The 25,622-nt window shown below is 43.7% G+C and overlaps 1 protein-coding gene across 1 annotated transcript in view; it reads left to right on the top strand.

Annotated features, from left to right (window-relative positions):
- LOC311115259 (sodium- and chloride-dependent creatine transporter 1-like) overlaps window positions 1-25,614 on the top strand; it is a gene marked incomplete at both ends in the record, with an annotated part of 32,052 nt that extends 6,438 nt beyond the window's left edge. The window contains 12 exons of the mRNA XM_084190453.1: window positions 744-875; window positions 2,509-2,857; window positions 3,014-3,150; window positions 12,007-12,137; window positions 12,242-12,345; window positions 21,465-21,589; window positions 22,249-22,361; window positions 22,850-22,990; window positions 23,738-23,840; window positions 24,545-24,645; window positions 24,863-25,033; window positions 25,546-25,614. Of these exons, the coding sequence (XP_084046579.1) occupies window positions 744-875; window positions 2,509-2,857; window positions 3,014-3,150; window positions 12,007-12,137; window positions 12,242-12,345; window positions 21,465-21,589; window positions 22,249-22,361; window positions 22,850-22,990; window positions 23,738-23,840; window positions 24,545-24,645; window positions 24,863-25,033; window positions 25,546-25,614 (1,676 nt within the window). The remainder of the gene's footprint in view (window positions 1-743; window positions 876-2,508; window positions 2,858-3,013; window positions 3,151-12,006; window positions 12,138-12,241; window positions 12,346-21,464; window positions 21,590-22,248; window positions 22,362-22,849; window positions 22,991-23,737; window positions 23,841-24,544; window positions 24,646-24,862; window positions 25,034-25,545) is intronic.
- Window positions 25,615-25,622: the final 8 nt, after the last annotated feature.

Here is a 25,622-nt window from a genome sequence, read left to right as displayed (position 1 = left end):
CGGTGTCCACATACTTTTGGTCATGTAATGTATGTATGCATCCAAAGGTGACATTTTCATTTCACCTCAAGCTTTTGAGTCAGTTATACTGTAAAAGGGACATATAGGAAGGTTATATTTTACAAGCAAGAATCCCTCCTAGTGTACTTTCACTTTTACTGGCTGTCTCTTTCTCATTCTCTTTCATTCTCTCTCCTTATCCAACCTACTTTCTATCTTTCTCTCTCTCCAAAAGACAATGCCAGGCACTCATGCCCAAACACTAAAGGAATTATCTCCCTCTCCCTCTCAATACACCTCCTCTTTATCTATGGCCTTGTCTACCCTCCTCTCCTCCTCCCCTCCTCCCGCTCTCTCTCTCTTTCTCTCACTCACTCAATCTGGCCTTCCTTCTCTCCTCCCTTGTCACTGCAATGCAATAACATTATGCTAGATACGTTTTAGCCTAAATGCCAGCTCTAGTTCTTCAGCTTGCGATACGTCTCGCTTTCTCTCTCCCTCCCTCTCTTAGTCTCTCTCGCTCTCTCTCTCATGAGCATGTAGAAATATAAATCTGTTATTGAGAGACTTGTATCTGTCCACAACAAGTTGAACACTAGATATACAAGTATGCACTAAGCCTATATTTGCTAGATTTGTCACATAATAGAGGTTGTGTTGGGTTGTATGTTAGTGAAATATAGCCTATGTGTTGTGTAGCGTGTGGAGTTGTGTTGCTAATGTGTGTGTGTTGCGTGTTGTAGGCGTGTTCCTGATCCCCTACATGATTATTGTGTTCATCGGAGGTATTCCCGTGTTCTTCCTGGAAATCGCTCTTGGTCAGTTCATGAAGCAAGGAGGGGTCTCTGCATGGAACATTGCCCCTCTCTTTAAAGGTACTGTAATGTGAATGTGTGTGTTTATTACATTAATGGAGAGTGAATAAATGTTTCTGAGGGAGGTTTTTTCTTGTTTTATTCTGCAACCCCTCTTTCTCACACATCCTTTCTCGTCCCCCTATAATATAGGCTAGCATTTGGTTGTTCAAACCACAAATTTAGTCATAGATGTTGCCATTATGTAACTGAAACAACTGTCAGAACAACAGTTTTCTCGCAACAAGACTTGATTAATGAAATTTTGACATAAGAGCTGTTGTGAATATGTTGATTCTGTTAGAACTTGCAGTCCAGCTCCTCTGTCACATCATGGCATCATCATCAACTTCCAACCTACACTCAGTGGCCAGTTCACGAAAATGGTTCACTCCTACAGACATTGAGTCACGTGACCGTGGCTTGTTATATAAAGCAGGCAGACGGGCATCAAGGCATTCAGTTACTGTTCGATTGAACGTTAGAATGGTCAAAACGAATGACCTAAATGACTTTGTGCGTGGTATGATCGTCGGTGCCAGGCGCACCGGTTCCAGTATCTCAGAAACGTCTGGCCTCCTGAGCTTTTCACGCACGACAGTGTCTAAGGTTTCCCGAGAATGGTGCGATAAACAAAAAACATCCAGCAGGCGGCAGTACTGTGGGCGAAAACAACTAGTTGATGAGAAATTGAAGGAGAATGGCAAGAATCGTGCAAGCTAACAGGCCGGCCACAAACAGGCAAATAATGGCGCAGTACAACAGTGGTGTGCAGAACCACATCTTGGAACGCACAACTTGTCAGTCCTTGTCACGGATGGGCTATTGCAGCAGACGACCACACCAGATTTCACTCCTATCAACTAAAAACAAGAAGAAGCGGCTCCAGTGGGCACGCGATCACCAACACTGGAAAATTGAGGCGTGGAAAAACATTGCCTGGTCCAACGAATCCCGGGTCCTGTTGCGTCATGCTGATGGCAGAGTCAGGATTTGGCATAAGCAGCATGAGTCCATGGCCCCATCCAGCCTGGTGTCAACGGTACATGCTGGTGACGGTGGTGTAATGGTGTGGGGAATGTTTTCCTGGCACACGTTAGGTCCCTTGATACCAATTGAGCAACGTTTCCATGCCCCGAATAATTCAGGCTGTTCTGGAGGCAAAGGGGGGTCTGACCCAATGCTAGATGGGTGTACCTAATAAACTGGCCACTGAGTTTATATTCACAAAAGCCTTTGGTTATTGTAAATAAGCATCTGTTCTTCATTGACCTGCCTGGTAAAGTAAAGGTTTAATTAAAATCAATTTCAAATCAATTTCATTATTTCATTATTTAAATCTTGTGAAGAGAACTATTTTCCTGACAGCTTTTCCCCTAGGCAGCATAGGTGCCACAAAGCGGTACCCTTACCTTATTAATGCTGGCACACAGTATTTGAATTTTGGAACTTGATCTTCATAGATGTTGTTTAATGGAGATGCAATTCATTTTTCTGAATGAGGTTTTTTCTTTTTTTGTTCGCCAACCCCTCCATTTTTCTGACTCACATATCCTTCCTCTAAATGTTTGTCCTTATGTTATCCACTGTACATCCCCCCATCCTCCACTCATTCTCATTCCCCCTCTCTCTCTCTCTCTCTCTCTCTCCCCAGGTCTTGGCCTGGCCTCCATGGTGATAGTGTTCTTCTGTAACACCTACTACATTATGATCCTGGTGTGGGGCCTGTACTTCCTGCTTCACTCCTTCACCAACCCGTTACCCTGGGCTACCTGCGGACACCCCTGGAACACCCTCAACTGCACCGAAAACTTCCGCCGGGCTTGCCACAACCGCAGCGCCCTGCCTCTCCTCTCCTCCACCCCCGATCCCTCTAACCCCACCTCCCTCCTCTCGTCCATGGTATCCTCCCCACTCAACCTCTCATCCTCTACTCTGCTCCTCTTCAACGGCAGCTGCGTGGAACCAGAGGGCATGCGCTCGCCAGTCATTGAGTTCTGGGAGTAAGTGATCTGTGGTCTGTTGTGTTGGGTTGGTCATAGGGCTGACTACCTAACCATAGGTTATTGGTTGTCTATCTGTCCATTCTTTTCATCTGACCTTTCTCTCTCTCTCCCTCTCTCTCTCTCTCTCTCTTTCTCTCTCTCTGTGTGTGTCAGGCGTAAGGTGCTGCGTCTCTCTGGTGGTCTGGATGAGCCTGGTGACATCAGCTCTCACATGGTCCTCTGTCTGATCGCCACCTGGGTTATTGTTTACTTCTGCATCTGGAAGGGAGTCAAAGGCACAGGCAAGGTCAGTGAACGTGTGTGTGTGTGTGTGTGTGTGTGTGTATGTGTGTGTGTGTGTGTGTGTGTGTGTGTGTGTGTGTGGGTGTAAGGATATGTCTCGTGCTTTGCTTAGCTTAAGTTAAGGTAAGATACAGGGTTTTTTCAGCATAGAAAAGTATTTTTGGTCCAAACAGTATAAAAACAAAACATGTAGCTACATTAACAAGAATGGAATCTCTGTGTTCTTGTGAGTGTAGCTTTAGAGCTTTGTCCATTCTCCACTTTGCCCTCTGACCCCAAAGCAGCTTTAGTACAGATCATAATGTCTAGACTGACAAATATAATCAGACACACTTATAAGCACACATGTAAAATCAACTAATACAGTGAGGGAAAAAAGTATTTGATCCCCTGCTGATTTTGTACGTTTGCCCACTGACAAAGACATTATCAGTCTAAAATTTTAATGGTAGGTTTATTTGAACAGTGAGAGACAGAATAACAACAAACAAATCCTGAAAAACGCATGTCAAAAATGTTATAAATTTATTTGCATTTTAATGAGGGAAATAAGTATTTGACCCCCTCTCAATCAGAAAGATTTCTGGCTCCCAGGTGTCTTTTATACAGGTAACGAGCTGAGATTAGGAGCACACTCTTAAAGGGAGTGCTCCTAATCTCAGTTTGTTACCTGTACAAAAGACACCTGTCCGCAGAAGCAATCAATCAATCAGATTCCAAACTCTCCACCATGGCCAAGACCAAAGAGCTCTCCAAGGATGTCATGGACAAGATTGTAGACCTACACAAGGCTGGAATGGGCTACAAGACCATCGCCAAGCAGCTTGGTGAGAAGGTGACAGCAGTTGGTGCGATTATTCGCAAATGGAAGAAACACTAAAGACCTGTCAATCTCCCTCGGCCTGGGGCTCCATGCAAGATCTCACCTCGTGGAATTGCAATGATCATGAGAATGGTGAGGAATCAGCCCAGAACTACACGGGAGGATCTTGTCAATGATCTCAAGGCAGCTGGGACCATGGTCACCAAGAAAACAATTGGTAACACACTACGCCGTGAAGGACTGAAATCCTGCAGCGCCCGCAAGGTCCCCCTGCTCAAGAAAGCACATATACAGGCCCGTCTGAAGTTTGCCAATGAACATCTGAATGATTCAGAGGAGAACTGGGTGAAAGTGTTGTGGTCAGATGAGACCAAAATGGAGCTCTTTGGCATCAACTCAACTCGCCGTGTTTGGAGGAGGAGGAATGCTGCCTATGACCCCAAGAACACCATCCCCACCGTCAAACATGGAGGTGGAAACATTATGCTTTGGGGGTGTTTTTCTGCTAAGGGGACAGGACAATTTCACCGCATCAAAGGGACGATGGACGAGGCCATGTACCGTCAAATCTTGGGTGAGAACCTCCTTCCCTCAGCCAGGGCATTGAAAATGGGTCGTGGATGGGTATTCCAGCATGACTATGACCCAAAACACACGGCCAAGGCAACAAAGGTGTGGCTCAAGAAGAAGCACATTAAGGTCCTGGAGTGGCCTAGCCAGTCTCCAGACATTAATCCCATAGAAAATCTGTGGAGGGAGCTGAAGGTTCAAGTTGCCAAACGTCAGCCTCGAAACCTTAATGACTTGGAGAAGATCTGCAAAAGAGGAGTGGGACAAAATCCCTCCTGAGATGTGTGCAAACCTGGTGGCCAATTACAAGAAACGTCTGACCAACAAGGGTTTTGCTACCAAGTACTAAGTAATGTTTTGCAGAGGGGTCAAATACTTATTTCCCTCATTAAAATGCAAATCAATTTATAAAATTTTTGACATGTGTTTTTCTGGATTTTTTTGTTGTTATTCTGTCTCTCACTGTTCAAATAAACCTACCATTAAAATTATAGACTGATCATGTATTTGTCAGTGGGCAAACGTACAATATCAGCAGGGGATCAAATACTTTTTTCCCTCACTGTATGTGTGACTGGAAAAACACTCCACATTCTCATGCTTTGAGTGCATTCTCAGAGGACGTTCTCTTGAGTACGTTCTTGTGAGGACGAGAGTGTGGAGAATGCATAAAACATTACATTTCAGAAGCACTCGCATTCCCCCTACTGTATTACCTCCCGCTGCACCTCCCCATTCACGGAACCTTCTTCCAGCGAGGTTAATGGCAACAAGAGCGACAAAACCAGATACAGTGCATTCGGAAAGTATTCAGACCCCTTGACTTTTTCCAAATGTTGTTACGTTACAGCCTTATTCCAAAATGGATTAAAATAATAATAATGTCCTCATCAATCTACACACAATACCCCATAATGACAAAGCAAAAACAGGTTTTTAGAATTTTTTGCAAATTTTTAAAAAAAAACAACCCTGAAATATCACATTTACATAAGTATTCAGACCCTTTACTCAGTACTTTGTTGAAGCACCTTTGGCAGCGATTACAGCCTCAAGTCTTCTTGGGTATGATGCTACAAGCTTGGCACACCTGTATTTGGGGAGTTTCTACCATTCTTCTCTGCAGATCCTCTCCAGCTCTGTCAGGTTGTATGGGGAGCGTCGCTGCACAGCTATTTTCAGGTCTCTCCAGAGATGTTAGATTGGGTTCAAGTCCGGGCTCTGGCTGGGCCACTCAATGACATTCAGAGACTTGTCCCGAAGCCACTCCTGCATTATCTTGGCTGTGTGCTTAGGGTTGTTGTCCTGTCGGCAGGTGAACCTTTTCCCCAGTCTGAGGTCCTGAGCGCTATGGAGCATGATGCTGCCACCACCATGCTTCACCGTAAGGGTGGTGGCAAGTTTCCTCCAGACGTAACGCTTGGCATTCAGGCCAAAGAGTTCAATCTTGGTTTCATCAGACCAGAGAATCTTGTTTCTCATGGTCTGAGAGTCCTTTACGTGCCTTTTGGCAAACTCCAAGCGGGCTGTCATGTGCCTTTTACTGAGGAGTGGCTTCCGTCTGGCCCCTCTACCATAAACGCCTGATTGGTGGAGTGCTGCAGAGATGATTGTCCTTCTGGAAGGTTCTCCCATTTCCACAGAGGAACTCTGGAGCTCTGTCAGAGTGACCATCGGGTTCTTGGTCACCTCCCTGACCAAGATCCTTCTCCCCCCGATTGCTCAGTTTGGCCGGGCGGCCAGCTCTAGGAGGAGTCTTGGTGGTTCCAAACTTCTTCCATTCAATAATGATTGAGACCACTGTGTTCTTGGGGACCTTCAATGCTGCAGAAATGTTTTGGTACACTTTCCCAGAAGAGCTGTATGGACAATTCCTTCGACCTCATGGCTTGGTTTTGCTCTGACATGCACTGTCAACTGTGGGACCTTATATAGACTGGTGTGTGCCTTTCCAAATCATGTCCAATCAACTGAATATATCACAGGTGGACTCCAATCAAGTTGTAGAAACATTTCAAGGATGATCAATGCACCTGAGCTCAATTTCAAGTCTCATAGCAAAGGGCCTGAATACTTATGTAAATAAGGTATTTCTGTTTTTTATTTTTGCACACAAAAAATATAATCTGTTTTCGCTTTGTCATTATGGGGTATTGTGTGTATATTGATGAGGAAACTGTTTGTTTATTTAATCCATTTTAGAATAAGGCTGTAACGTAACAAAATGTGGGAAAAGTCAAGGGGTCTGAATACTTTCCGAATGCATTGTATACCAGTGTTTCCGCTGCATTCATTTTGCTGTGGGGCTGTGCCACGGCAGAATCATTGCCGCCACGCAACAAAAAAAATATAGAACATGAACAAATATTTCTGCTGAGGCGCATTTTGAAGATGCTAGAACATTCCACGTGTACTTTTCCTCTGCAAACAAAACAAGTAATTAATAGAAAAATCTAACAACCCCATAGTAGAATAGTTTATTTACCTAGTCGGCTTGTTGTTGTGTTCTATGCTAGATAAATATTCCTCTTGTGGCGCATTCATGTTATACATGTGGTCCTCTGTAGCTCAGCTGGTAGAGCACGGCGCTTGTAACGCCAAGGTAGTGGGTTCGATCCCCGGGACCACCCATACACAAAAAATGTATGCACGCATGACTGTAAGTCGCTTTGGATAAAAGCGTCTGCTAAATGGCATATTATTATATTATATTATACAGTGGCTTGCGAAAGTATTCACCCCCCCTTGGCATTTTTCCTATTTTGTTGCCTTACAACCTGGAATTAAAATTGATTTTTGTGGGGTTTGTATCATTTGATTTACACAACATGCCTACCACTTTGAAGATGGAAAATATTTTTTGGGGTGAAAAAAACAAGACAAAAAAACAGAAAACTTGAGCGTGCATAACTATTCACCCCCCCCCCCCAAAGTCAATACTTTGTATAGCCACCTTTTGCAGCAATTACAGCTGCAAGTCTCTTGGGGTATGTCTCTATAAGCTTGGCACATCTAGCCACTGGGATTTTTGACCATTCTTCAAGGCAAAACTGCTCCAGCTCCTTCAAGTTGGATAGGTTCCGCTGGTGTACAGCAATCTTTATGTCATACCACATATTCTCAATTGGATTGAGGTCTGGGCTTTGACTAGGCCATTCCAAGACATTTAAATGTTTCCCCTTAAACCACTCGAGTGTTGCTTTAGCAGTATGCGTAGGGTCATTGTCCTGCTGGAAGGTGAACCTCCGTCCCAGTCTAAAATCTCTGGAAGACTGAAACAGGTTTCCCTCAAGAATTTCCCTGTATTTAGCGCCATCCATCATTCCTTCAATTCTGACCAGTTTCCCAGTCCCTGCCGATGAAAAACATCCCCACAGCATGATGCTGCCACCACCATGCTTCACTGTGTGGATGGTGTTCTCGGGGTGATGAGAGTTGTTGGGTTTGCGCCAGACATAGCGTTTTCCTTGATGGCCAAAAAGCTTAATTTTAGTCTCATCTGACCAGAGTACCTTCTTCCATGTGTTTGGGGAGTCTCCCACATGCCTTTTGGCGAACACCAAACTTGTTTGCTTATTTCTTTCTTTAAGCGATGGCTTTTTTCTGGCCACTGTGTAGTGTACGGCTTAAAGTGGTCCTATGGACAGATACTCCAATCTCCGCTGTGGAGCTTTGCAGCTCCTTCAGGGTTATCTTTGGTCTCTTTGTTGCCTCTCTGATTAATGCCCTCCTTGCCTGGTCCGTGAGTTTTGGTGGGCGGCCCTCTCTTGGCAGGTATGTTGTGGTGCCATATTCTTTCCATTTTTTTATAATGGATTTAATGGTGCTCCGTGAGATGTTCAAAGTTTTGGATATTTTTTTATAACCCAACCCTGATCTGTACTTCTCCACAACTTTGTCCCTGACCTGTTTGGAGAGCTCCTTGGTCTTCATGGTGCAGCTTGCATGGTGGTGCTGCAGACTCTGGGGCCTTTCAGAACAGGTGTATATATACTGAGATCATGTGACAGATCATGTGACACTTAGATTGCACACAGGTGGACTTTATTTAACTAATTATGTGACTTCTGAAGGTAATTGGTTGCACCAGATCTTATTTAGGGGCTTCATAGCAAAGGGGGTGAATACATATGCATGCACCACTTTTCAGTTTTTTATGTTTAATAATTTTTTGAAACAAGTTACTTTTTTCATTCCACTTCACCAATTTGGACTATTTTTTGTATGTCTATTACATGAAATCCAAATATAAATCCATTTAAATTACAGGTTGTAATGCAACAAAATAGGAAAAACACCAAGAGGGATGAATACTTTTGCAAGGCACTGTATGTGCCATACGAAAGGAAACATGCATTCTGACAAGCAGTCAATGCACAACAAAACAGCAGTTTTAATGGCTTTTGTTAAAAACAGGGGAATCCCAGCTTTCCATTCCTACTTTATTTATTTCTCAACTCCTAAATATGCGCAAACTGCGCAATTTTAAACCCAGGGTTTTTAGCAGAAGCATGGTTAAGCACGTTACCACTCCGCAATTAGTAATGATTAGCCCAATAGGGTAAATGCAGATAGGCAACCCCATGCTTCAGCCTATTTATTTACACTTTGCTGCATCAGTTGAGCTAAAGGTGATCATGTTTATTGCTAATAGCATATCTGATAATATGGACCATGCGTAGGCTATATACTGTACATGGCCCATTATGTTAAAAACATTTTAACAAATAATTTTACCAATGTGTTATTGGGCTAATTTCTGGAGGTGGACATTATATTTTAGATGGTGTCAGCATACTTATTTTCATTCATTTTGGAGTAGAATGTCCTTTTAAAAAGTCACCAGAACTGAGCTCCTCAGTACTTCTACATAAGAATTATAGGAGGGACCTCTCCCCCCTCCCCCTTCAACCCCACTCCGCGACCTTTTCCCCCCACTGCTACACATTTTTACAGAGGAAACACTGCTGTATACACAAAGCAATCATTTTACTTCATAATTATCAGCTAGCTATATGTGAATCGTAATAATCTAGCTAGCCAGCTAGTTAAACAGGCAAAAATGACCTACAAATAGTGTTATGCATGGTAGATATCAATTTTTCTAGGGTAGCTAGCTACCAATTATTCGTGGCTAGCTAGTTGGCCAGTTAGCCCTATTGACTTACTATGATGGACTTACCCATTCACTGAACCTTCTTCCAGCCAGGACAAGATGTAAATTCTTCGTGGGTAGCTAGCTAGCTAATAATACTTTGTGGCTATCTGGCTAGCTAACAGTAGTAGCTAGCTAGTTATCCCTATTGACATACTATTGGCTTGCGATCTACGTACACTACAGTGGGTATTGTAGGCAGGTAAACATGGCAAAATTAACACAGCATGTATTTATTAACTTATCAAAATAAAATATTGTAGTCAGGCAACATATCAGATGTGAATGGGCAACATCTCATTCTGATGTCAGTTTATTTTCTCTTGCTTCAGTTCAAATAATAATAGCCACCATTGATTTCAATACATTTGCAAATACTTTCTGTAAATACTTTCCAATGAAGCTTGCATCGATGCATGCTTCAAAATATGTACAAACGGAGTATGCAATCGAGAAGTACCCCCTTCGTGCTCCGTTTCGCTTACTTTGATTTGGACTAAATCCAAATGCCCGGAGCACGGTAGTATGCATTTTGACAAACACCCACAGTCTCAACTTGGAGCGGCTTTGTTTCCCAGGCATAGCTCAAATAATATCTAGTAGGAGAGGCTGTGTGTGTGGGCATAATGTGCATGTGGGTAGGCCTACTGTATGTAAGCATGTTTGTTTATGTGGTTTTATGTATCTGTACATATAATTGTGTCTATGTAGGTATGCATACGTGCTTAGCTTATGTGTTCCACAGTAATAGCCAAAGGTCACAGAGCAGGGTGAAAACAAGGAGGGTAATTGAGCCGGCCACTTAAGCCGATTAGTAACTTTCCCCTCCGTGTGCATTTGAGGGCCGGGGGGCGGGTAGGGGGGGTCCCTGCAGATCAAGGCAAATATGTTCATTTTTTACTCAACTTTATTAAATACGGTTAGGAGGCTCTAACACGAGATTACCAAAGGATACCGGGAAATCGCTTTCTCAGCAAAACCTCACAGCCCTAGCCTGGTTCCAAATCTGCATATGTGCTTCAGGGAAGAGAACAGAGCTGTCAAGTAGAACAGAGCCATGAAGGAGTGACTGCTCAGCTGCAGTGTCCCTGTAAAACCAAGGAGTTATTATTTAACTGTGCGTGCATGTTGGTGTTCATGCTCTGTTCCCTTCCCTGTAGGTAGTGTACTTCACATTTCTGTTTCCTTCCCTGTAGGTAGTGTACTTCACAGCTCTGTTCCCTTCCCTGTAGGTAGTGTACTTCACAGCTCTGTTCCCTTCCCTTTAGGTAGTGTACTTCACAGCTCTGTTCCCTTCCCTTTAGGTAGTGTACTTCACAGCTGTGTTCCCTTCCCTGTAGGTAGTGTACTTCACAGCTGTGTTCCCTTCCCTGTAGGTAGTGTACTTCACAGCTCTGTTCCCTTCCCTGTAGGTAGTGTACTTCACAGCTCTGTTCCCTTCCCTTTAGGTAGTGTACTTCACAGCTCTGTTCCCTTCCCTTTAGGTAGTGTACTTCACAGCTCTGTTCCCTTCCCTTTAGGTAGTGTACTTCACAGCTCTGTTCCCTTCCCTTTAGGTAGTGTACTTCACAGCTCTGTTCCCTTCCCTGTAGGTAGTGTACTTCACAGCTCTGTTCCCTTCCCTGTAGGTAGTGTACTTCACATTTCTGTTTCCTTCCCTGTAGGTAGTGTACTTCACATTTCTGTTCCCTTCCCTGTAGGTAGTGTACTTCACAGCTCTGTTTCCTTCCCTGTATGTAGTGTACTTCACAGCTCTGTTTCCTTCCCTGTAGGTAGTGTACTTCACAGCTCTGTTCCCTTCCCTGTAGGTAGTGTACTTCACAGCTCTGTTTCCTTCCCTTTAGGTAGTGTACTTCACAGCTCTGTTTCCTTCCCTGTAGGTAGTGTACTTCACAGCTCTGTTTCCTTCCCTGTAGGTAGTGTACTTCACAGCTCTGTTCCCTTCCCTGTAGGTAGTGTACTTCACAGCTGTGTTCCCTTCCCTGTAGGTAGTGTACTTCACATTTCTGTTCCCTTCCCTGTAGGTAGTGTACTTCACAGCTCTGTTCCCTTCCCTGTATGTAGTGTACTTCACAGCTCTGTTTCCTTCCCTGTAGGTAGTGTACTTCACAGCTCTGTTCCCTTCCCTGTAGGTAGTGTACTTCACAGCTCTGTTTCCTTCCCTGTAGGTAGTGTACTTCACAGCTCTGTTCCCTTCCCTGTAGGTAGTGTACTTCACAGCTCTGTTCCCTTCCCTGTAGGTAGTGTACTTCACAGCTCTGTTTCCTTCCCTGTAGGTAGTGTACTTCACAGCTCTGTTCCCTTCCCTGTAGGTAGTGTACTTCACAGCTCTGTTCCCTTACCTGGTCCTGGTGGTTCTGTTGGCCCATGGTGTAACCTTACCTGGAGCGCTGGATGGGATTGTGTACTACCTGAAACCAGACTGGTCCAAACTCTGGGAAGCCCAGGTATGGTGTGTACAGTACAAACAGTATGTGTTGGTATGTGCGTATGTGTTGCACAGGGATATGCAAAGATTATTTTAACATAAATATTAATGTTGTGTTCCTAGGTGTGGATCGATGCTGGCACTCAGATCTTCTTCTCCTATGCTATTGGTCTGGGTGCTTTAACCGCCCTGGGCAGCTACAACCGCTTCCACAACAACTGCTACCAGTAAGTTTGACAAAAAAACACAGCTAGACCAAAAAACACATCAACCACTGCTACCAAACATGACCACAAATTCGATCCCCAAAAAAACTGCAAGCATAATTAGTTATTGGTTATGCATCTTTATTTTTAGCAGGCTAAAATGTAAGAGAGAAAAAAGCATTATCTTGAACTTCCATTGTTCTCCCAAGAGTGTCTGAGTATAACATCTAAATAATCAGAGTGAGTCAGCTCCCTCAATAGTCCCACTGCTGCAGCAGGTCTGGGTTGACTGGCTCAGATGCTTCTAGCATGTGTTTAGCCTAAACTGACTCAGAAATGTAAACAAACCCAACTTCCTAAAATGGCAGTTTTCTGGACGTTGCCAATAATAGGGATGCCTTTTAATAGATGCCAAGTCTCGATACTAACGTTAGGCCTTAGCAGGAATTTATGGAATGTCCATTTAGTATCCTTTCAATGGCTATTTTCTATTCTCTTTTTTTAAACCTTAGTTAGAAATGTACATAATAATAAAAAATGATGCAGTCTCAGTTATGAAGGTATTCATGTCAGCTAGTCATGGCCCTCTGATGTAGGCTAGATGATAACCATAAACTGTAAATGAGGGTAAACTGAGAGTATGAGAGAGTTTGAGTTTTGGTTTGGTTTGTAGGCCTAGTTGATGACTGAGCTGATGAAACAATGCTTCATCATCAGAGACCAATCAGCACATTCACCTCCTGTCCACCAATCAGCACGTTCACCTCCTGTCCTCACAGCTTTACAGGATCTCATTAACTTGTGTTTCTCAATGGTTGTCTTGAATGAACACTTAACACTTCATCCATCTATCTCTATGTTGTGCTATTTGTCCACAAATTACTCTCAACATACAGGAGCCATGAACTAAATCATCAAATCAAATTGTATTTGTCACATACACGTGTTTAGCAGATGTTATTGCGGGAGTTGCGAAATGCTTTTGCTTCTAGCTCCGACAGTGCAGTAATATCTAACAATTTCACAACATATAACCAATACACACAAATAAATCTAAGTAAGGAATGGAATTTAAGAATATAAACATATATGGACAAGCGATGACAGCAATGACAGAGCGGCATGGACTAAGATACAGTAGAATATTATAGAATACAGTATATACATATGAGATGAGTAATGCAAGATATGTAAACATTATTAAAGTGACTAGTGTTCCATTTCTTAAAGTGGCCAGTGATTTCAATAGGCAGCAACAGCCTCTAATGAGCTAGTGATGGCTATTTAACAGTCTGATGGCCTTGAGATAGAAGCTGTTTTTCATTCTCTTGGTCCCAGCTTTGATGCACCTGTACTGACCTCGCCTTCTGGATGATAGCGGGGTGAACAGGCAGTGGCTCGGGTGGTTGATGTCCTTGATGATCTTTTTGGCTTTCCTGTGACATTGGGTGCTGTAGGTGTCCTGGAGGGCGGGTAGTTTGCCCCCGGTAATGCATTCGGCAGACCGCACCACCCTCTGGAGAGCCCTGTGGTTGCGGGCGGTGCAGTTGTCGTACCAGGCGGTGATACAGCCCGACAGGATGCTCTCAATTGTGCATCTGTAAAAGTTTGTGAGTTTTTTTACATTTTTTTTATTTATTTCACCTTTATTTAACCAGGTAAGCCAGTTGAGAACAAGTTCTCATTTACAACTGCGACCTGGCCAAGATAAAGCAAAGCAGTGCGATAAAAACAACAACAACACAGAGTTACATATGGAATAAACAAAACGTACAGTCAATAACACAATAGAAAATCTGTATACAGTGTGTGCAAATGTAGTAAGTTATGGAGGTAAGGCAATAAATAGGCCATAGTGCAAAATAATTAAAATTTTGTATTAACACTGAAGTGATAGATGTGCAGAAGATGATGTGCAAATAGAGATACTGGGGTGCAAATGAGCAAAATAAATAACAATATGGGGATGAGGTAGTTGGGTGGGCTAATTACAGATGGGCTGTGTACAGGTGCAGTGATCAGTAAGCTGCTCTGACAACTGATGCTTAAAGTTAGTGAGGGAGATAAGAGTCTCCAGCTTCAGAGATTTTTGCAGTTCGTTCCAGTCATTGGCAGCAGAGAACTGGAAGGAATGGCAGCCAAAGGAGGTGTTGGCTTTGTGGATGACCAGTGAGATATACCTGCTGGAGCGCATACTACGGGTGGGTGTTGCAATGGTGACCAATGAGCTAAGATAAGGCTGGGATTTGCCTAGCAGTGATTTATAGATGACCTGGAGCCAGTGGGTTTGGCGACAAATATGTAGTGAGGGCCAGCCAACGAGAGCGTACAGGTCACAATGGTGGGTAGTATATGGGGCTTTGGTGACAAAACGGATGGCACTGTGATAGACTACATCCAATTTGCTGAGTAGAGTGTTGGAGGCTATTTTGTAAATGACATCGCCGAAGTCAAGGATCGGTAGGATAGTCAGTTTTACGAGGGCATGTTTGGCAGCATGAGTGAAGGAGGCTTTGTTGCGAAATAGGAAGCCGATTCTAGATTTAACTTTGGATTGGAGATGCTTAATGTGAGTCTGGAAGGAGAGTTTACGGTCTAACCAGACACCTAGGTATTTGTAGTTGTCCACATATTCTATGTCAGACCCGCCGAGAGTAGTGATTCTAGTCGGGCGGGCGGGTGCAAGCAGCGTTCGATTGAAGAGCATGCATTTAGTTTTACTAGCGTTTAAGAGCAGTTGGAGGCTACTGAAGGAGTGTTGTATGGCATTGAAGCTCGTTTGGAGGTTTGTTAACAGTGTCCAATGAAGGGCCAGATGTATACAAAATGGTGTCGTCTGCATAGAGGGGGATCTGAGAGTCACCAGCAGCAAGAGCAACATCATTGATATACACAGAGAAAAGAGTCGGCCCGAGAATTGAACCCTGTGGCACCCCCATAGAGACTGCCAGAGGTCCAGACAACAGGCCCTCCGATTTGACACATTGAACTCTATCTGAGAAGTAGTTGGTGAACCAGGCGAGGCAGTCATTTGAGAAACCAAGGCTATTTAGTCTGCCAATAAGAATGCAGTGGGCAAGTTGCAGCGGAGGGTGCAGAGCTGGTGGCCGGGGTAGGGGTAGCCAGGTGGAAAGCATGGCCAGCCGTAGCAAAATGCTTGTTGAAATTCTCGATTATCGTAGATTTATCGGTGGTGACAGTGTTTCCTAGCCTCAGTGCAGTGGGCAGCTGGGAGGAGGTGCTCTTATTCTCCATGGACTTTACAGTGTCCCAAAACGTTTTGGAGTTAGTGCTACAGGATGCACATTTCTGTTTGAAAAAGCTAGCCTTTGCTTTCCTAACTGATTGTGTATATTGGTTCCTGAATTCCCTGAAAAGTTTTGATGCTAATGCAGTACACCACAGGATGTTTTTGTGCTGGTCAAGGGCAGTCAAGTCTGTTCTTAGTTCTGAATTTTTTGAACGGGGCATGCTTATTTAAGATGGAGAGGAAAGCACTTTTAAAGAACAACCAGGCATCCTCTACTGACAGAATGAGGTCAATATCCATCCAAGATACCCGGGCCAGGTCAATTAGAAAGGCCTGCTCGCTAAAGTGTTTTAGGGAGCGTTTGACAGTGATGATGGGTGGTTGTTTGACCGCGGACCCATTACGGACGCAGGCAATCAGTCAGTGATCCTTGAGATCCTGTTTGAAGACAGCGGAGGTGTATTTAGAGGGTAAATTAGTCAGGATGATATCTATGAGGGTGCCCATGTTTACAGATTTAGGATTGTACCTGGTAGGTTCCTTGATCATTTGTGTGAGATTGAGGGCATCTAGTTTAGATTGTAGGACAGCCGGGGTGTTAAGCATATCCCAGTTTAGGTCACCAAGCAGTACGAACTCTGAGGATAGATGGGGGGCAATCAATTCACATATGGTGTCCAGGGCACAGCTGGGGGCTGAGGGGGGTCTGTAGCAAGCGGCAACAGTGAGAGACTTATTTCTGGAAAGGTGGATTTTTAGAAGTAGAAGCTCAAACTGTTTGGGCACAGACCTGGATTTTAGGTGCCAAGCCAAATTTCTTCAGCCTCCTGAGGTTGAAGAGGCTCTGTTGCGCCTTCTTCACCACACTGTCTGCGTGGGTGGACCATTTCAGTTTGTCAGTGATGTGTACACCAAGGAACTTGAAGCTTTCCACCTTCTCCGCTGCGGTCCCGTCGATGTGGATGATGATTCCAAATGCATCCTGATGCTGACTGTTTGGATTGTTGTTGCATAAAGCAACAGCAATGCTACAAAGCTCAAGTATGCAGGTCATGTTGTTGTGTACACACTCCTGGTATAGCTGGCTCTTAATAAGGGCACAATGGGGCTTGTTGGTGGGACAGAGTTGGCAGGATTACTCAGTGTTATCTACAGGGAGGCTAATCCATCTCAGGGAGGATAGGACAGGGCTGTTTCTTCCCACATAAAAATATGCTACAGTTTACTATAGAATACTACAGTAGTTACTATAGAATTCCGTAGTATACTGTAGAATACTATACTAGACGTGTATTTCTTAATATAGAATGTTGTAGAATACTATAGTACAGCCTTTCTTAAAGTATGGGTCGCGACCCAAAGTGGGTCACGGACCTGTTAATAGTGGGTCGCGACGTGTCAGAGTAAATGTATAATTATTTCATTAATTACTGGACTTGATTTGGCCAAGTGCAACTGCGCTCTCTGTTCAGTGCGCTCTCTGCTTAGCAGCGGTGCCTCTGCTCAGTTTGGCAGATGCGTGAGTTGGAGGGAGATGTGCGTGTACTTCGTGGTTTAGAATATATTTTTTATCGGCAGTTTTCTTGAAGATCACTCCGCGACCCCCACGCTGCAGCGCTGTCGTTCAGCAGCAGATGATGCGCTGAAAGCCACTGACTTGTCATTCCCACTCGCTATCATCGAATTGTCTCAAGCTAGCCACACGTTCTGACGGAGCTCAATCGTCATGAAACGCAAACACAGCGATAAGTTTCTCTCTCTTGATTTCATACAAACTTTGAGAAATAATGAGGAGCGCCCACAATGTGTTTTGTGCGGGGAAGTGCTTAGTAATGAGTCTCTCAAAACGAACAAATTAAAAACGACACGTCGTGACCAAACATCCACAGCATGACGGTAAACCTAGGGACTTCTTTCAGAACAGGGCAGAGTGCTTCAGGAAACAGTGCTTCCACAGTGGAAGAGTAAGTCAGCTAGCAAGGCATTGTTGTCATTTTATAACAGGTGATGATGGCACTGTAAGCAGAAATAAGAGAGTACTATCGCTCATAGTAGTTGATGTGTTTCTCTTTCAAACAATCCCCTTGTACACAGCTAATAGCTAGCTACCCTAAGTAACAGTACAGATTAAAAATGATCAGGCCTACTGTACATCTTACTGTAGAAATTATTGTTGAAAACAAGTCTAGGTTGGAACTGTTGCTGTTAAAATACAAGTAATCATTTTTATTCTGAACTGGAATAAACTGATTGAAGCAAGATGCTTTTTGAGGCAAACACACTCACACAGTTCTGGGTTTCTCATCTACTGTACTAGTACAGCAGGAAGTGGTCTCCTGACTGAGAAAGCAGTAGATGTTCTGATCCAGTTTGGCACCAGATACCTATGCGAGTCAGGGTTCTCAACTCTGGCATACTTAAAAAACAAGTACAGAACAGACTCAAGGCCGTGGATGACCTCAGGGTTGCACTGTCAAAAACGGAGCCCAGAATAGACCTGCTTGTTGAAAACTTCAACCAGCCACACACCTCTCATTAGGATTGTGTGTGTGTGTTTGTTTTCTGGTCTACATCTGTGTGATGTGATCAGTTTATTCCAGTTCGTAATACAAATTATGTATTGTATTTTAACAGTCACAGTTCCAACCTAGACTTGTTTTCAACAATCATTTCTACAGTAATATGTACAGTAGGCCTGACCATTTTTCATCTGTACTGTTACTTATGGTTGGACTATCAGGGTTGCACTATCAAAAACTGAGCCTGTGTGTGTGTGTGTGTTCTGTTAGACATTTGTGTGATGTGATCAATCAGTTTATTCCTGTTCAGAATGAAAATTATTTATTGTATTTTAACAGCAACAGTCCCAACCTATACAGATATGTAAGAGTGTTTTTAATGGGTAACAATAAACATGAATAGATTTCATTTCATTGTTATTAGTTTTTGTCTATATTGCATTTGTTTTAGGCTTAAGGGCAATGTAATATACCCATATTTACTTATAGTTGCATGTTTTCATAAGCTTGGGTCCCTGGAAAACACAGAATTTCTAATTTGGGTCCCAGGCTGAAGAGGTTTAAGAATCCCTGCTATAGTAAATAGTACTATAGTAAAATGTCTGCAAAAACACGACACTTTTTTAACTATAGTAAATACTACAGTAATTCATTTGCATATACCCTGCCCATTCCCCTCCCCCATATCCCAATTTGTGTCACACATACACTACCGGTCAAAAGTTTGGACACACGTACTCATTCAAGGGTTTTTCTTTATTTTTACTATTTTTTATCTTGTAGAATAGTAGTGAAGACATCTAAACTATGAAATAACACATATGGAATCATGTAGTAACCAAAAAAGTGTTAAACAAATCAAAATATATTTTATATTTGAGATTCTTCTAATAGCCACCCTTTGCCTTGATGAAAGCTTTGCACGCTCTTGGAATTCTCTCAACCAGCTTCACCTGGAATGCTTTTCCAACAGTCTTGAAGGAGTTCCCACATATGCTGAGCACTTGTTGGCTGCTTTTCCTTCACTGCGGTACGACTCATCCCAACCCATCTCAATTTGGTTGAGGTCGGGGGATTGTGGAGGCCAGGTCATCTGATGCAGCACTCCATCACTCTCCTTCTTGGTAAAATAGCCCTTACACAGCCTGGAGGTGTGTTGTGTCATTGTCCTGTTGAAAAATAAATGATAGTCCCACTAAGCCCAAACCAGATGGGTTGGCGTATCGCTGCAGAATGCTGTGGTAGCCATGCTGGTTAAGTGTGCCTTGAATTCTAAATAAATCACAGACAGTGTCACCAGCAAAGCACCCCCACACCATAACAACTCCTCCTCCATGCTTTACGGTGGGAAATACACATGCGGAGATCATCCGTTCACCCACACCGCGTCTCACAAAGACACGGCGGTTGGAACCAAAAATCTCCAATTTGGACTCCAGACCAAAGGACACATTTCCACTGGTCTGATGTCCATTGCTTGTGTTTCTTGGCCCTAGCAAGTCTCTTCTTATTATTGGTGTCCTTTAGTAGTGGTTTCTTTGCAGCAATTCGACCATGAAGGCCTGATTCACACAGTCTCCTCTGAACAGTTGATGTTGAGATGTGTCTGTTACTTGAACTCTGTGAAGCATTTATTTGGCCTGCCATTCCTGTGGCGGTCCTTATGAGAGCCAGTTTCATCATAGCGCTTGATGGTTTTTGTGACTGCACTTGAAGAAACTTTCAAAATTCTTAATTTTCCGGATTGACTGACCTTCATGTCTTAAAGTAATGATGCACTGTCGTTTGTCTTTGCTTATTTGAGCTGTTCTTGCCATAATATGGACTTGGTCTTTTACCAAATAGGGCTATCTTCTGTATACTACCCCCCCCCCCCTTCCTTGTCACAACACAACTGATTGGCTCAAACGCATTAAGAAGGAAAGAAATTCCACAAATTAACTTTTTAAGAAAGCACACCTGTTAATTGAAATGCATTCCAGGTGACTACCTCATGAAGCTGGTTGAGAGAATGCCAAGATTGTGTAAAGCTGTCATCAAGGCAAAGGTTGGCTATTTGAAGAATCTCAAATTTAAAATATATTTATGATTTTTTAAACACTTTTTTGGTTACTACATGATTCCATATGTGTTATTTCATAGTTTTGATGTCTTCACTATGTATCTACAATGTAGAAAATAGTTTTAAAAAATTAAGATAAACCCTTGAATGAGTAGGTGTTCTAAAACTTTTGACCGGTAGTGTAAGTGAGAAACCGACATGCCAAGTATAGACCATATTGTGTTCCATACAGGTTATAGAAAAGAGCAGAAGCTCTGAACTATCTGTTCAGACCCCAGTCCTACCTACAGGTTATGGACAATTTGCTATTTTAGTATTTTTCCAATAGGTTTCCTCAAAAGGTAAGCCTCCACTTCTATGTCAAAGATAATACAACTAAAATACTACAGTAATGTCAGCAGAAACACTGCAGTAAATACTACAGTATATTACAGTCCGCAAAAACACTGCAGTAAATACTACAGTATATTACAGTCCGCAAAAACACTGCAGTAAATACTACAGTATATTACAGTCCGCAAAAACACTGCAGTAAATAGTACAGTATATTACAGTCCGCAAAAACACTACAGTAAGTACTACGGTATACTACAAGCCGCAAAAACACTATATTAATTACTATAGTATATACTACAGTTTTCTTTCACTACAGTATTTATACTATAGTTACCTGTAAATACTACAGTATACTACAGTAAATACTACAGGAAAGTCCGCAAAAACACTACAGTGAATACTATAGTGTATAAATATAGGAATACTACAGTGTTTAGACCATAGTATAATATAATATTTTTTATCCTAGTCTTTTAAAGTAGCTCATTTGCTCTTGTGGCTCTAGAGTCGATATCCAAATTACACCGACAACACAGCAGCTATCAGAGAAAAGCCTATTGATCCTCCTGTCTATTTCTCTCTTTCGCTCTCTCCCCTTCAAGTCCTTCAATCTATTTTAGCCTCCAGCTTTCATCCCATACTTCTCTTTTCTAGTCTCACTCATCTTCTCACTATTACTCGTTCACTATTATTACATCTTTCACTTTCTCTTCATGTCGTTGCCTATTTAATCGTTTGTCTGTCTGTCTGTGTGTATGTGTTTGTGTATGTATGTGTGTGTGTGTGTGTGTGTGTTTGTGTGTGTGTGTGTGTGTGTGTGTGTTTTTGTCGGTGTGTTTGCTTGATATCAATACCATGTCTTCCTGCTTTTGCAGTCTTTAATATTAAAGTCTCTCTGTCTCTGTCTCTCGCTCTCTCTCTCTCTCGCTCTCTCTCTCTCTCTCTCTCTCTCTCTCTCTCGCTCTCTCTGCAGAGATGCGTTTGTTCTAGCCATGATCAACAGTGGGACTAGTTTCTTTGCCGGGTTTGTGGTGTTCTCAGTGCTGGGCTTCATGGCTGCAGAGCAGGGGGTCGACATCAGCAAGGTGGCCGAGAGTGGTAAGTACAGAGATCCCTAAAACATTACTACCCCTGTACCTCATCCAGGTGGCTGGTGGATGGCAAAATTTTACCAGCCACTAAAATGTTTGCCAGCCACCTTTTTTTCAGATTTGTTTTTAATTATGAAGATAAATGCACACTCAAATATATATATATATATATATATATATATATATATATATATATATATATATATATATATATATATATATATATATATATATATATATTACATGTGGGCTTTGGATTGAAAATTAAAAACAGTTCCCAAATACTATGTGATCACCCACCAATGTGGCTGCTAAGAATAGATATTCTATCAGCAAATGGCAAAATCTACCAGCATTTGGCTGGTGTTAATTTCCCACCCTGATTCATCCCTATGTCTTCACCCTCACTTTGACCTCATCGCCCTCACCCTGACCCCTACCTTATCCCTTTCAGCTTGTTATGACCTGATAAAACATCTTCCCTTCCCCTCTATCCACTCTTCCCCATTTGGTGTGCGAGAATGCTGAGTAACTCTGCCCCTCTCTTTTTCTCTCTCTCTCTCTCTCTCTCTCTCTGTCTCTCTCTCTCTCTCTCTCTCTCTCTCTCTCTCTCTCTCCCTCTCTCTCTCTCTCTCTCTCTCTCTCTCTCTCTCTCTCTCTCTCCAGGTCCAGGCCTGGCCTTCATAGCCTATCCCAAGGCTGTGACTCTGATGCCTATGGCTCCAGTCTGGGCAGCACTCTTCTTCTTCATGCTGCTTGTACTGGGCCTGGATAGCCAGGTATAGGACAATGCACATTCACAACACACAGATGGATTCTGACAGTTTATATCTGCGGTTCTATGACACATACTGTGCATTCACACACATAGCCACTTACCTTGACATAGTGGTGACATTTGAACTTGTCTAGTTGTATATCTAAGTAGTCCATCTTTGTTAGTCCCAGGGCCTGCAGCCATTGTTCCACAAGCACAGAGGCAGTCAATGAGCCTCTGTCTTCCTCACAGAGAGCATCTGTCCACTCTCCTCTCTGTTCATTCACTCCTTCTCTCTCTCCATCTCTCCTCTCTCTCTATCTCTCTCTCTCTCTGCCCCATGACTATTCAAGGACACAAACAGCGCTGCTATAGAAGTAACTGTTGTTAGAGTATCAGAACATTTAATATTATCAGATATATTATAATCATTATGATGTGGCATAAAAGCATATCAAAGTATGTTAGCAGAACATGTATATCAGAGTAATCTTTCTTTCTCTGTCTCAGTTTGTTGGGGTGGAGGGCTTCGTCACAGGGGTCATGGACATGCTACCACCCAAATCTATGGCGGGCTCGCTGCGTCGCGAGGTTGTCGTGGCGATATGCTGCATCACCTGCTTTTTCATCGACCTCTCCATGGTAACAGAGGTAAGAGGGTCAGGAGAGGAGGAGAAGAGGAATTTGAAAACGGAATGGAGAAATGAAGAGAAGAAGGGTGGTGGACAGGAGGAGGGGTGAAAAGAGGACAGAAGGCAGTTATTTTGTAGTTATTATTAGATCACTGTTACAAGACAACATGAACTCTTCCCCACTTATTTTTCTGTCTTTCCACCCCACCGCTCTCTCTTTACTCATTCTCTCTCTTCCCCCTCCTCTCTCTCTCTCTCGCCCTCCGTCTCTCTACTCTCTCTCTCTTTCCCTCTCATCTCTCTGTCTCTCTCTCTCTCTCTCGCCCTCCGTCTCTCTACTCTCTCTCTCTTCCCCCTCCTCTCTCTGTCTCTCTCTCTCTCTCTCTCTCGCCCTCCGTCTCTCTACTCTCTCTCTCTCTCGCCCTCCATCTCTCTCTATCTCATTCTCTCTCTCTATACTTTCTCGCTCGCTCTCTCTCCCCCTCTCTCTACTATCTCTCTCTTTCTCTCTCTCTCTCCCCCTGCTCTCTCTCTCCCCCCTCCTCTCTCTCTCACTCTCTCTCCCCCTCTCTATACGCTCTCTCCCTCTCCCTCTACTCTCTCTCCCCCTCTCTCCCTACTATCTCTCTCTTTCTCTCTCTCTCTTCTATCTCTCTCTACTCTCTCTCCCCCTCCCCACTCTCTCTCTCTCTCTCTCTCGTTCTACTCTCTCTCCCCCTCCTCTCTCTCGGTCTCTCTCTCTCCCTACTCTCTTTGTCTCTCTCAGGGAGGGATGTATGTGTTCCAGCTGTTTGACTACTACTCTGCCAGTGGGATCACTCTGCTCTGGCAGGCCTTCTGGGAGTGTGTGGTGGTGGCCTGGGTCTATGGTAAGGTGTGTGTGTGTGTGTGTGTGTGCAGAGGTTTGTTGTATGAGTGCCATCTCTGGGTTACTACTGGGACTGCATCAATGATTGGAGACATGGGAAATGTGGTGAGAGAGATGGATGGGCTGTACATGTTTGTGTGATTTTTGTGTAATGTGTGTCTGTCTGTCTGTCTGTCTGTCTGTCTTGGCTACCACACAAAGCTTATACAGAGAGAGACAGAAGAGGAGGTGAAATATGTGTGATGGGCTCTAAAGTTAGTAATAGATTGTTAGTGAGATCTGGGACAGTCTAGCCTGTTTGTTTCTGCGTCAGTCAGCTTGTCCATGTCTTGCCAGACATCATGCGGGACCCAGAACACACAGACTGTTTGGCAGGGAAGTGACATGCAGAAAACAATTTGGCACCCAATCAACTCTGAGACCATACTCTACTCACAACCATGTTCTCTCTCCATTCATGATTTACCACTTCTATCTCTCTCTCTCTCTTCTCTCTCTCTCTCTCTCTCTCTCTCTCTCTCTCTCTCTCTCTCTCTCTCTCTCTCTCTCTCTCTCTCTCTCACTCTATTCCCATGTCTCTCTGTCTCTGCCCCCTGTCTCTCTCCCCCTCTCTCTATCTCTCCTCTCGCTCTCCCTCTCTCTCCCTCTCTCTCTCTATCCCTCTTTCTCTCTATCCCTCTCTCTGTCTCTCTCTCTCTCTCTCAGGTGCAGATCGTTTCATGGATGATGTGGCTCGTATGATTGGCTACCGGCCGATGCCCTACATGAAGTGGTGCTGGTCCTACATCACACCCCTTGTTTGTGTGGTGAGTTAGCTCAGTGTGTGTCACACAGAGGAGACTGTTAAAGCACACACACCTCCAGAGCAAAGAAACTAGGGCCTACAGCCATGTAGATTTAGCATATTTGTGGGTATTTGGAATACCAGAGCATTTGTGCTGTGCTTCACTGATTCATGTAATTATGGCTTTGGGATTAAATCTTTTTAAATTGACTGTGTTGTTAACTGTTGTGTGTGTATAGGGAGTGTTCCTGTTCCACGTGGTGAACTACAAGCCCCTGACCTATAACTCGGTGTATACGTACCCCTGGTGGGGCGAGGCGCTGGGCTGGTGTCTGGCTCTCTCCTCCATGCTCTGCATCCCCATCACGGTCCTCTACAAACTACTGCGCTGCAAGGGATCCTTCACAGAGGTACATGTCTGTGCACGTGTGTGTGTGTGTTTGTGCGTGTGTGTGTGTGTGTGTGTGTGTTTGTGCGTGTGTGTGTGTGTGTGTGTGTGTGTGTGTGTGTGTGTGAGTGAGACTGGCCTCACACTTCTATGCTGAGGTGTGAGCATACTGTTTTTGTGTCTGAGTAGGAACTGTGTTTCCCTGGTGACGTACCCCCTGCCTGCGTTGCCTCTGTGTGTGCCTGACTGTGCTCACTAAACTGTAACACGCTACTACGAATATGACTGTCACTGTCTGACTCATGGTGGTGAATGTGTGTAACTCGATCAATCCGACTGCTGAGTTGAAACTGTTTCCCACGTTAGCTCCTACCCTGCCCTGTTAATATGTGTCTGTGACTCTTGGTAGACTTTCACTCTATCACCCTCTCTCCATGCTTGACTCATTTCATTCAGTGATATTTACCCTTATCTTCCTCTCTCTCGCCCTCCCTCCATCTATCTCTCTCTCCCTCCCTGTCTCCCCCTCCGTAGCGTTGGCAGCACCTGACCACTCCGGTGTGGGGTCGACACCACATGGAGTACCTGGCTCCTGAGTCTGAGGCCAAACT

This window comes from Coregonus lavaretus (genome assembly GCF_964263955.1).
Source record: "Coregonus lavaretus genome assembly, contig: HAP1_SCAFFOLD_3370, whole genome shotgun sequence".
NCBI lineage: Eukaryota > Metazoa > Chordata > Actinopteri > Salmoniformes > Salmonidae > Coregonus > Coregonus lavaretus.
This window is presented reverse-complemented; position numbering and strand designations above follow the sequence as displayed.